Below are 12,393 nucleotides of genomic sequence, written 5' to 3'. Positions count from 1 at the left end.
ATGAAGATTGCTAATCCATGAGGTGCGGACCATACACTTCACATTATTTTCTTTCCTTAGCCGCCCAAATCATCGCCACAAAGCATCCACCACTATGTTGAGCAAAAGCAAATATTGTAGGTCCCAGTCAGAGATCCTCGGAAATTCGAAAAATTCAAGTTTTTCTCTGTGGTGAACCGTAAAAGAGTTGATCCATATTCACATGCACGAATTCTTTGTAAAGGAATAAAATTCTTAAATAAGCTATTATAAGGAATGTTAAGCAAAAGAAAGTTTTCCATTATTAGATGGATCTATTTTTTAGCCTGCCAAATCTGCCCCTGTGTGAAAAGGTACTCTTTAAGTCAATTAGTATTGATCAAACTGGGACGTATCGCACTTCGCCGCCGCCGCAAGAAAAAGAGCGACCGTCTCCACTCCTACTCCACCATAGATCGGTTCTTCCTCCTTCGATTTGTCTCGTCGGTGTAATTAAGGAGGGCTAGGGAACCTGTTTGAGGTGGAGGTTTCAATAAAATTAGTGCTTTTCTATAACATTAGGTTAGGGTTTTAGGTAGTCGTCTTATTTTGGTTCCTAAATCAATAAAGATGACATCGTCTATAATAACTATTCTTCTGCCCATTTTTCGACGAGATGTTCTTCCCGGCGTCAACGATGGTGTCGGAAGATTAAAGTTCTCTATGTATGGTTCTTCGGATGTTCCACCGTTCCACCGACAGATTGATCTAGGATCTTTTCCCATGGCAATACTAGAAAAAGGCTTATAGCCGCAAAAATTATTGCCGGCGCACCAAAACCTGTGCCCGCCGGTGCTAAATTGTACCGACGCACCATGTTTCCGCCGCGTCGGTGACGACCCAATACCGTCGGCGCAAAAAAAATTGTGCGCCGGGGATAAGGGTGAACCAGGTTCCAGGCGAAGTTGAAAATCGGGGCCACCTTACTACATGGTGGTGCGCCGGCAGTAAGAACAAGTGCAATTTTCCCTCCCCACCCCCTCGGCCGCCTTTTCAGTTTTCAAAAAAATAATAGAAAATTCAAAAATAAAATCCTTTGAACAGCCCATGTATTATGTAATCTAGTATTAATGAAAAGTTTAGAAAATGAATTTCGATATATTGTGCAAAATTGCATCATCTTTCGGTAAAACGGGACAAAAATAGATTCATCAAATACAAAACAGAAACAGGATACTTTTTAACTTTTAGATTCTGAAGAAAAATTTACCCCCGACGCACCACCATACTAGGTGCGCCGGCGGTAAGCAATGTTATATAGGCACAACTTGGCGGGCTCCTCCTCCTCGTCTTCCACTTCTCCTCTCCTCCTTCACTTCTCCTCCTCCTCCTCCTCCTCCGGCCACCTTCTCTTCTCCTCCATCCACTTTCCCTTCTCCTCTTCTACCTTTTTCATCTCCCTCCGGCAAGAACCTTCTCAAGATACTCACCGGCGACCATCTCCTCGACCTCCCTCTGACGAGCTTCTACCTCCGGCTGGCCGGCTTCCCTCCGACGAGCTTCTACCGCCGGTGGCCTCCCTCCGGCAAGCTTCTCCAGCGATCTCCCCTCACTCTAGCTGGAGCTCGTGGTTTTCGATCCGGTTTTCCTCGTAAATGTAAATTGGACGATTTCCCTTTCTTAAATAGCTAGAGCTCGTGGCGTTTGCTCAAAAAAAAATGGGTTGAGTTGCCGGCCCAGCCAAAAGCTTCAGTTACTCGCACGTGTTGCGCGTTGCAGGCCAAGCCAACAAGTGGTCGGAAATAGACAAGTGGAGGGAGCAGCAGCGGCCAGCGCAGTGGAGTGTGGACCATCGAGCATCATCATCGTCTCCCGGCATATATCGCATCGAGCAGGACTAGCAAGTCAATTCACATCACACCGGATCCATCCATCGTCGGAAACCATGGCGGATCAGCTCAAGAGCCGGCGCGTGATCCTCAAGGAGTACGTGGAGGGCTACCCGACGGAGGAGCACATGGAGCTCCTCCCGGCCGCCGACGTCGACCAGGCCGCGGCGGCGGCGGCGGAAGACGGGTCGGTGCTGGTCAAGAACCTGTACCTATCCTGCGACCCCTACATGCGGCCCAAGATGTCCCGCCCGCTCGGCCAGTCCTCCTACACCTCCGCCTTCGTCCCGGGCTCCGCCATCACCGGCTACGGCGTCGCCCAGGTGGTCCGCTCCTCCCTCCCCGCCCTCGCCCCCGGCGACCTCGTGCGGGGCATCACGGGCTGGGAGGACTACAGCGTCATCAGGCCGCCCTTCACGGGCCTCCTCGCCAAGATCCAACCCGACCACCACGGCGTGCCGCTGTCCTACTACACGGGCATCCTCGGCATGCCGGGCCTCACCGCGTACGTGGGGTTCCACCACATCTGCTCCCCGAAGGCCGGCGAGGCGGTGTTCGTGTCCGCCGCCTCCGGCGCCGTGGGCCAGCTGGTGGGGCAGTTCGCGAGGCTCACGGGGTGCCGCGTGGTCGGCAGCGCCGGGTCCGACGAGAAGGTGGAGCTGCTCAGGACCAAGTTCGGCTTCCACGACGCGTTCAACTACAAGGCCGAGGACGGCGACCTCGCCGGCGCTCTCAGGCGGCGCTTCCCCGACGGCATCGACGTCTACTTCGAGAACGTCGGCGGGAAGATGCTCGAGGCCGTGCTGCTCAACATGAAGACGCACGGCCGCATCGCCGTCTGCGGCCTCATCTCGCAGTACAACCTCACGCCGGGCGAGAAGGAGGGCGGCGCCGGCGTGCGCAACCTAGAGTGCGTCGTCACCAAGCGCATCCGGATGCAGGGGTTCATCGAGCCCGACCACAAGCACGTGTACCCGGAGTACGAGTCGTGGGTGGTGCCGCACATCAGGGAAGGCAGGGTCGTCTACGTCGAGGACGTCGCGGAGGGGCTCGAAGCCGCGCCCAAGGCGCTCATCGGACTATTCCATGGTCGCAACGTCGGCAAGCAGGTCGTCAGCATCGCTGCTCCACAGACTTAATTAGCTCATGAATCTTATCTTTCGGAGTTGAACGTTGGTGTGCATTATAGTTATGCAGAGATCGATTGTAATGTTCAAACCATTCGAGTAATAAATAATCTTTATCGCAAAGTAATCATTCGTAGATTGTAAATCGATAGATAGTCGTGCGTTGACAATAAACAAATCAAGTTATGGTTGTGTAATCTAAATTCTGACGTGCACAAAACAATGTACTAATCAGAAAACAAACTACTAATTTATGATACTGCAGAATATAAATAGACACTGGTGGTGCAAAAAAGATATCATTGCATAGTAGAATGGATGTCTTTGCAGTAGAGAATCTAGCTGGTTCTGGTCCATTACACATTAAATGGATTTGCGGTCACGGAGGCATGTCTGATGCCATGTAACACTTGTCCATGGTACCAAAATACAGATGATAGTAGCATTCATTTTGATGGCAACCTGAAGTAGAAGTGTAGAACGCGACTCGGTACATATGTTGTTTGCCTTTTTATGGTGGTGATAGTAAATCAGAGATACTGCAAGTTTGGCTAAATTCTCACATTGAAACAACTTACAGCGAACAGTCATCAATTTAGAAGTTGTCTGTAAAGCAATGTGGCTACCTCAATGGTTCATCCAGGAAACGGAGGGGCTTGCAGGTTGTCCTTCATCAGCCAATTGTGCAACACCAGAAGCTCCTCATGTCTGCATTAGTGTCGGCACTGCACGTGCTGATGGCGTCAGTAGCAGCGGCAGTTGCGACACAAATCTCGGTGAGCTCCTCTGTGGCTCATGTGTCTTGGTCACCTGGCATTGTGACTTCCATACTGAATTCCTGACCTGACCTGAACGGAAAAAGAGAAAATAAAAGTAGGTAAAGAGATGCCAAACCGAGGGAAAGAAGTAAAGGCGGGGATAGGAATGGGTTACCTAATTCGCAGTTCCCGCCCGGCTCAGTGGTCATCAAAGGAAAACAAACAAAAACTTTGTTTCGAAGGAGCGACCATGCCTCAAACTTTGATCTTGTCTTGCCCAATAAGACATCGGTGCACCACATCAGTACTTCTCTCCCAACAATATTTCAGGAGTATCCTTTCATAATGGAAAATAATGAACTTAGGGACGGAAATTTGCACCAGAAACAAATAGATCAGCCAAACTATAGGCAGGTGGTGTGCAGAAGCACACAGCGAATTCACCATGTATAGAATAGCTAATTCAGTTTATTGGTCCATAAGCCACAATATACACCTTGCGGTAGGCAAAAGGGGGAAAAATTGAGCTTCTTAAGGCCATAATAATTGACTCGTAACAGCAACATCTGACACTAACATCTTGAGGAAACTAATGTGGCAAACAAGATTCTGCCGAGTTACTAAATAGAGTAGCGTGTCAGGACATATATGCTCTAATAATCTTTGATATCTCCGCTAGTACAGCTCTAACCAAAGTATAAGATTCTACAACCATAATGTCAGCCTGCTTTCATAGCAAATGTTCAGGAAGGTGACAAAAAAATCGCCATAGTCGATCATACACTAGCCGCCATAATAAGAAATTTATAGCTATCCAAAAAAGGAATATCAACATTATGCAGAAAATAAATCTGTAAGGTAAGAGTTTAAAATAGTCCTGTTAGCACAATTTTGACACCCAAGTAATTGCTGGGAATGAACATCCAAGTAGAAAGAAACAATTGATCTGGGCATATGATGAACATTAAAATACTCCAGGCATATAATGGTAAACATCTTTCGGTAGCAACCAAAACATTTGAGAAATAACAAAGTATTATACCAAGAAGAAACCAAGCGAAATAAGCACAGAGAGGGAGGGCTAGAGCATTCTGACCTGTACCTAGAGCAGAAACCAACACCCAAGCTTTGCATGGATAATACCAGCAGATATGGATGTAGAAATTTTTGGTGTTGCTATAGAAGAACACAGTGGGCTGGAGGCAGGAATAGGTCCTCCTTCGTTGGACAGTTAAAATGTGTCAGCTTCAATATAAGAGCACGGTGGGCTAGAAGAACACATCATTAAATGAAACTTGAGAAATATGTCATCTCGTGTGCTTATGCCCAATCCCGTATCCGGAACCAGTCGTTCGCTCTTTTGGCTCCACACCCTCTCTTAGCCACCGGCATTGCTACTGTCGTGATACCACAACATAAATCAAGTTATGATCGTGAAATCTGAATTTTGACGTGAAGTAATACTAATGTCTGAAGCTTGACTATTAAGTAGTACTGACATGAATGATTGTAAACCAAATTAACAATGACAATGGTACCATTGATGTTCCTAGTAATCACAAGCATCGTATTTAATAAAATGAACAAAAAAATCTTAACATCTCAACCTACAACAATGAGGCATAAGATAGTCTATGCAAACCTTATTACAGATTTCACGGGCGACTCAGCTGTCAACCTGTACAGTTTGATCAACAGATCGTCTAAGCAACCCGGAGGGGGATCTGGAGAGTATATCTCGAGATCTCTTCAAGCATGAATCATCAGAGTGGTCGGAAACGATATTGTAGTCCTTGCTGCTCACATCTCTTAAGTAGCATCCATCGGTACCTACGTACTTATACACCTGATGGTTCTCCCCAGTCCCAGAAATCACCAAATTCTTCTTCACCCTCATGCTACCGCGTGCCGACTGCGCATTCTGCAGAGAGCTGTTGGAGAAACCTTCCCTCCTCTCATTGATGCCCAGCTTGACTGCCGAAACCATTGAGTACTCATCACCCACTTCATCTGAGGTTCCAGTGAAAAGATAGAGTGGGAACACCTGGCGAACTTCTTCCGATTGCAGAACCGTAGTGCCGTTTGTGGTGAGAACACTGGACGTTGTGTCGATCGTTTGGTTCACCACTTGGACAGTGCTGTTCTTGCTATACACATTGCTGTTTTTGTAGCTGAATCTCTGGTTGAATGTTGTCATGACCTTTCCATGTGACGATTCCACCCACCCGGTGGCTGAGACATGTCGGCTTGCAGTAGTCACAAACTGCCCATCCAGCTCTCTGAACTCCGATTCCACACTGGGTCCTGACGTCGCTGCATTGTAGCTTATCAGTCCCCCAGTTGTCTTCTTGCTCTTGTGGTCTAACCAGAGATGCAAATTGGCATCAATGTACCATAAATCCAACGCATTGGTCACACCAAACCCAAAATCATGCTCCTCGCCGTCCAAGAGCTTCCCCAGGAACGGCGTGATGTCAATGTCATACGTTGGGAGATTGAATGAGCCAACACCGGTGATAGGCCGCCACAGAAGCGGGTTGACGCCGCCGGTGTAGATGACGGTGAACGGCCAAACAGCACCGACGATGTCTTCATCGACCTTAACAATGACCTCGCGGAAGGCGCCATTGCCAGGGTAGCCGGACAAGTCGTTTGCCTCAATGTACTCGTTGGGAGGGTGGGCGTACCAGTCCTCGTCGCTGCCGTGGAACGAGACGAACGCCTCAAGGACCGCCCTGTAGGTGTTCGACGGAACGGCAAGCTTCTTGGACTGCACATCGGTGGAGCTCTGGATGCAGAACCACTGCCCGTCGTCCAGAGGTAGGCTTCTCGAGATGGGCAGGATCAGGTCGGCATGCTGCGGCGGTGGTGGCCCGGAGTCAAAGTAGAGGTGGAGTGTCAGGTTGGCGTGGTAGACGCCGGTGTAAGTTTGGTCGACGATGTTGCCCAGGTACACCGCGATCTCGGCGGGCTCGGAGAGAAGCGCAGCGTACCTGGTGATGTCGCGGGAGACCGACCAGTGGACGCCGTTGGGTCGCGGCTCGGCGGTGCAGCCGCGGAGGAGCTCGGCGCCGGAGAGCCAGACGCCGAAGATGCGGTCGAACTGGCGGCCGCGGCAGTCGGCGTTCCACTCGAGCACCGCGAGCGCGACGGACCCGCCCCGGGCGCGCGCGGCGGCGAGGCACTTGGGCGGAGCGTAGGCGGCGGTGGAGGGAGGCAGGCCGTAGGTGTAGCCGAAGGAATCGGAGAGGAGCAGCGTGGAGCAGGGCCCGACGCTGCCGCCCGGCGGCCGGATCGGGCGGTCAACCTCGAAGAAGGTGGTGGGTGGTTCCGAGGCGTTGACTGGGACGAGCTGGAGCGGCGGGAAGCGGTGCCTGCGCGGCACTCCGACCGCTGCGTGGGGGAGGAGCAGCGCGAGGAGGAAGAGCAAGCAGGAGCTGGTGGTCGGCGATGCCATGGCTGAAGCTAGAGTTGGAGCTGGAGCGAGTGGTGGTGGAACTGGAAGCAACTTGGGATTAAACAATGTGTCGCAGTTGACAATTAGCTTTAGAATGAGGCCGTGGATCCACCCGTACTACGGAGTATTTCCGATTTCAGTTATTTTGAGACATTTCCCATGAGAGGACACAGTTTTTATACTTCCTCCGATCTCAGTTTAACATACACACACGTTGTTTAAAAAATTAGTTTAACTATTATTTTGGTCAATTAAATATGAAATACTAACTCCGTTCAAGGAATATAAGGTGTTCTTGTTTTACGAGTTTTTTGTTTGACCAAGAATAATTTAAATAGATAAAAATTGTTTATATGAAATTAATATCATTAAACAAACTTTTCAATACGAATCCAACGATACTAATTACATATAATATAATTAAGATATTTTGCTTAATTTGTATGATCAAAGTTCGTCTTGAAATACGTGTGCGCCTTATTCCTTGAAACGGAGGTAGTATAGTTAAAAAGTTCGAAATCTTTTTTAATACAAATCTAATAATATAGATTTATTTAACATATAAATTATATTTTATTAATCAAATTAATGGTTAAACTTTATCTTAAATTACGTGCACATCTATTAAACCGTGACGGAGGGAGTATTCTCTGGCTTGTTTTCTGGGAACATGACTGTTAAGAGCGGGAAAGCTAACAGCTTATTTTACTACAAGTTTGATAATATAATAATGATATTCTATCAATCAGAACTCATTAAATAGGAGCATCCCGACTTGAACCTTCGTGAACATTTTTCAACATGCAATATTCGTAAACATTAACCATTTTAAAAGTATAAAACTGATTTAGAAGTAGGGTCATTTTTTAAAAAGCATGAACAATATCTGAATATGGCGAACATTTTTTGAATACGCGAAGTATTTGTTTGGAACCGCATGAACATTAAAAAAATGTGCATGTAGTTCCAAAAAGATGTTACGCAGATTCAAAAATGGTTTGTGGGGTTCAAAAAATATTCATGGGTTTTAAATATGTTAATGGGATTAAAACAACACTTTCACCTTTCAAAATGTTGGCGATTATTTTTGTTAAACTTGATCGCAGCTTTATCAACAAGACGTCTGTGGTGTATTAGACCAAAATCTTCAAAATATGTGTCCCTAAAAGCATCTCCAACAGCCATGCTAGCTCAACACGTTAAATAATTATACAGCCCGCTAGATTTGCTATTTTAGAGCGTGCGTGGCTTTAGCTTATTCAAACGTCCAAAAAAAATACAACGTAACAAACACAATTTTGTGCATTATGTGATTCAAAAAAGGTCAAACGAACGTCTAAAAATAGATTGAAATGACAATATATTACAAATACGATAAACTAGTTAAATGTACACATTGCAACCAAGTAAAACACGATAAAAACTACTCTAAGAAACCTAAACAACATAGAAATCGAAGTCTGAATCCGACGACTCCAACGGGTCAGAAAAGAACAAATCCTCCCAATGGGATCATTGTCCAGGATGGTGGATGGGCCTGCCCCACGATGAACGTCTTGCGCGCTCAGATGGACTCCCGCCTCGCCTTGCGCTTAGCCTTCTCCTGCGCAAAGAAGTTCTGCTCGTCGATGACGTCTTGTGGGAATGCGTCGCGCCACGTCTTCATGGTGCATTCATCTGCCTCGGTGTAGGTGAGGCGACAGCGACACTGCTCGGCGGTAACGACGTTGTCCGTGCCCGCCAAGAACTTCGTTTCCGCGAGCGGTGCGGGCGCCTGAGCCGCCAAGCCGATGCATCCTAGGCACGCACAACCTCCTCCGCTGTGTTTAACGTCCCGAGGATGATGCGAAACCAGTGACACTGATCTCCCCATAGAAGGTCCCCGTCGGCCAGGCGTGGATGCTGCGGTACCCAGATGAGCTGCATCGGTGGGGAGGCATGGCGACAACATGGTGTAGGCGATGACGACGCGCTTGGGCGGCGAAGAGGCGCCACTACAAGAAATGTGTTAACTAATGACCTTCTGACAATGACCATGGATATATTAGTCATAACTCTACGACCATTTTGCAGCAATTGGTCATAGGCCGTATGGGAGGGTCCAAACCTTGATTTCCTACGACCTTTCTAGTTAGGAAGGTCATAATTGTTTGAGAGGAATTGGTCATCTTGAAAATGATATGGCCCATGACCTTAATTCTGGCCGCTGACGACCAATTTTGATGGTCATACGAAGATTTTTAGCGCTGATGACTAGACTGACACTTAACCACTCTTGCCTACGTGTCAGTAGTTAGGTGTCATTTTCGCTTACGTGTCACTTACTGACAGGGGGACCCACTGGCAGGAAGAGCACCAATTTAACTAATCTGACCTCACGTTGACTGGGCCAGGTCCTACCCAGCCTGTTCGGTTTACTGGGCCAGGTTGATTAGTTCGAATGGGCCAGTGGCCCAAACCAGTACCGAATCAGGGCATGAACTGAGCCTGATTGGCCCAGTCCAGTACCGAATCGGGGCATGGATGGTTTGGCAAAAATCGGGGCATGGTGGGGATCGAACACAGGACCTTGTGCTCCACCCGAACCGATTCCAACCGATGAACTACGATTGGTTTTTTTAATTTTATTACAGATGCCAGTCTACATAATAACTCAATAATTGTGTCCTCGTTAACAGACAGGTACGCTCCGACGAAATCAAATTGTCCAATAATTGTGTCCATGTCTCCAGGTGCGACCGGCGGAAGAGGGGGCGGTGGTGACCGGCGGGAGAGGGGGCGGTGGTGACCGGCGGGAGTGGGAGAGGGGGCGGTGGTGACCGGCGGTGCGACCCTGTCTGGTGCTGCGGTTGTTGCCGCTGCTGCGCGGGTCGGCCATCACGCGTGGCGACCGGCCGGGCGAGCGGAGGCGGCAATGGTGAGGGGCGAAGCAGAGGCGACCAGCCGGTGTGGGGCGGGGGCGGAGGCGACCGAAAGCAACCGCAGCGGCGTGGATCCGACGGCAGAAGGGCGGCGGCCATCTCGTTTTGACAGGGTAAGCTCTGGGTACTGGATTAGGGTTGCTAGTTGTGAGGATTTAGTGCTAGTTTTGGATTAGGGTTGCTAGTTGTGAGGATTTAGTGCTAGTTTCGAATTAGAAAGCAGAGAAAATGGTGCTGTTGTGTAGCAGGATCTAGTTCTGGATTTTGGTTTGATTTAGTTTTGCATGCTGCTACTCCTGTTAGCTCATTGCTAATAGCTCATGCTAATTAAATGTAGAGGTATGGTGTGAGAAAATGGTGCTTTTGTGTAGAAGGATATTATCTTTGTATTGCTAGGTTTGGTAGAAAACTTTTTTTGTATTCTTAGTAGTTTACTGCTAGCTTTGTATCAAGTTATCCAATATGCTAAGCTGTTACATTGTTTTCATTTGGCAGATGGCCGATAGAACATGGATTACTAAAGGAGTGCGAAGGCTTTCCGATGAACACCTCAAGGGAGTGGAAGAGTTCATGCTACATGTTCGCACAGTTTTTGCCGAGGGTGTTCACATCTTTTGCCCATGCAAGCACTGTATGAACAGGAAACAACTACCTCAAGGAAGAGTTGAAGATCATTTGCTCCTTAATGGGATGGGCAGCACATATGATAGATGGATCCATCATGGAGAACCTTTACATGTTGTACCTGAACATGCTGAACCTGAACATGCTGAACCTGATGCACAAGGACACCATGGTGATGATGCTAGCTTTGATTTTATCGAAGATGTTCTGCAAGATGGTTTGGAGAAAGAGGATGGGTTTGAAGATGATAGAATTCCTGACCTGTTGAGGGATCTGTACATGTCTGAAGACCTTGAGGATGGGCATAGGTCATTGTTTGCCGATGTGATAGAAGAGGCGATGCGAGCAGCTGTTGAAGGGGGTAAATTTTCAAGATTTACCTTCACTGTGAATTTACTCCACGTCAAGTCTTTCTATCGGATCAGCAATGTTGCATTCAATGCAATACTCCATATTTTGAACTTGCAGTTCCCTAATAGCTCGGTTCCCAGGTCTTATGATGATGCATTGAGCATAATCCGCAAACTGGGTCTGGGTTATGTTTCGATCCATGTCTGCCCGAATAAATGTTTCTTGTTTCGGAAGGACTATGCCAAGCTTGAAAATTGCCCTAAATGCAATGTCTCGAGGTGGATAGATGCAGATGGGAAGAAGCGGATACCGGCGAAGGTTTTGAGGCACTTTCCATTGACTCCAAGGTTGAAAAGGATGTTCATTTCAGAGAAAGGATCGGAGGAGGTGCAGTGGCACAAGATCAAGCGCCAACCTGTGGATAATGAGCTCAGCCATCCAGCTGATGGAGATGCATGGAAGGACTTCGACGATACATATAAAGACTTTGTCGCTGATGCAAGGAACATAAGGCTCAGGATTGCCACGGATGGTTTTAACCCATTTGGAAACATGAGTAACTCCTACAGTATGTGGCCAGTTTTTGTGGTGCCCTACAACCTTCCTCTGTGGGCATGTATGGACCAGTCAAACTTTATGATGACGTTGCTGATTCCAGGTCCAGAGTCTCCAGGAAAAGACTTCGACGTCTTTATGGAGCCCCTCGTAGAAGAACTGTAGCAGCTCTGGATGGGTGTACGTACCTACGATGCCCTGAGTCGCGATAAATTTGATCTCCGTGCTGCAATCATATGGTGTATTCATGATTTCCCGGCAGTGCACACTTTGTGCGGGAGGATCACAGCAGGCTATCAGGCGTGTGTGCGGTGCGACAAAGAGCCTTGCTCGAAAAGAATAAGGAACAAGATTTGCTTCATCGGCCATCGCCGCTTTCTTCATCGAACCCATCGGTGGCGAAAAAGCAAAGAATTCAATGGAGAGGCTGAAACCCGCGAGAAGCCGTCGAAATTCACTAAAGAGGAGCTGCAACAGCAACTTGACAAGGTCAAGGATGTGAGACCTGGAAAGCTTCAAAAGAAAAGAAAGCGGGAGGAAGGCCAATGCTGGAGCCGGAGGTCGTGTTTGTGGGACTTGCCATACTGGTCAGAGCTGAAGTTGAGGAATAATCTCGATGTAATGCACATCGAGAAAAACATCTGCGACAACCTGCTTGGGACATTTCTGAATATAGAAGGGAAGACAAAGGACACACTTAATTCAAGGCTAGATTTGGAAGACATGGTGACAAGGTATTAACTTGTCAATGCC

The 12,393-nt window shown here is 47.9% G+C and overlaps 3 protein-coding genes across 5 annotated transcripts; 2 read left to right on the top strand and 1 right to left on the bottom strand.

Moving 5' to 3' along the window:
• The first annotated feature begins 1,866 nt into the window (after positions 1 to 1,866).
• On the top strand, positions 1,867 to 3,097 carry LOC127341753 (2-alkenal reductase (NADP(+)-dependent)). The gene has a single exon (XM_051367681.2). The coding sequence runs from the start codon at positions 1,904 to 1,906 to the stop codon at positions 2,984 to 2,986; it is 1,083 nt and encodes a 360-aa protein (XP_051223641.1). The 5' UTR covers positions 1,867 to 1,903; the 3' UTR covers positions 2,987 to 3,097.
• A 160-nt stretch (positions 3,098 to 3,257) lies between these two features.
• Positions 3,258 to 7,255, bottom strand: LOC127341752 (peptide-N4-(N-acetyl-beta-glucosaminyl)asparagine amidase A-like). Of its 3 annotated transcripts, none has more exons than XR_011755022.1 (2): positions 3,908 to 7,255; positions 3,258 to 3,822 (listed from the first exon to the last, which is right to left on the bottom strand). XR_011755022.1 is itself a non-coding variant. In XM_071828007.1 (2 exons), exon 1 carries the CDS (start codon positions 7,187 to 7,189, stop codon positions 5,399 to 5,401), a length of 1,791 nt encoding a protein of 596 aa, XP_071684108.1. In that variant the 5' UTR covers positions 7,190 to 7,255; the 3' UTR covers positions 5,106 to 5,129; positions 5,375 to 5,398. The 3 variants fall into 3 exon arrangements, 1 of the variants encoding a protein (XP_071684108.1); XR_011755023.1 differs by having other exon boundaries at positions 3,258 to 3,817; XM_071828007.1 differs by lacking the exon at positions 3,258 to 3,822 and having other exon boundaries at positions 5,106 to 5,129; positions 5,375 to 7,255.
• A 2,848-nt stretch (positions 7,256 to 10,103) lies between these two features.
• LOC127339431 (uncharacterized) lies at positions 10,104 to 11,805 on the top strand. The gene is made up of 2 exons (XM_071827258.1): positions 10,104 to 10,223; positions 10,606 to 11,805. The coding sequence occupies exons 1-2, from the start codon at positions 10,104 to 10,106 to the stop codon at positions 11,803 to 11,805; spliced, it is 1,320 nt and encodes a 439-aa protein (XP_071683359.1).
• The last annotated feature ends 588 nt before the right edge of the window (positions 11,806 to 12,393 follow it).

Source organism: Lolium perenne, chromosome 3 (assembly GCF_019359855.2).
Source record: "Lolium perenne isolate Kyuss_39 chromosome 3, Kyuss_2.0, whole genome shotgun sequence".
NCBI classification, from domain to species: domain Eukaryota; kingdom Viridiplantae; phylum Streptophyta; class Magnoliopsida; order Poales; family Poaceae; genus Lolium; species Lolium perenne.
Note: the sequence above shows the minus strand (reverse complement) of the source record. Positions and strands in the feature narration are given on the sequence as shown.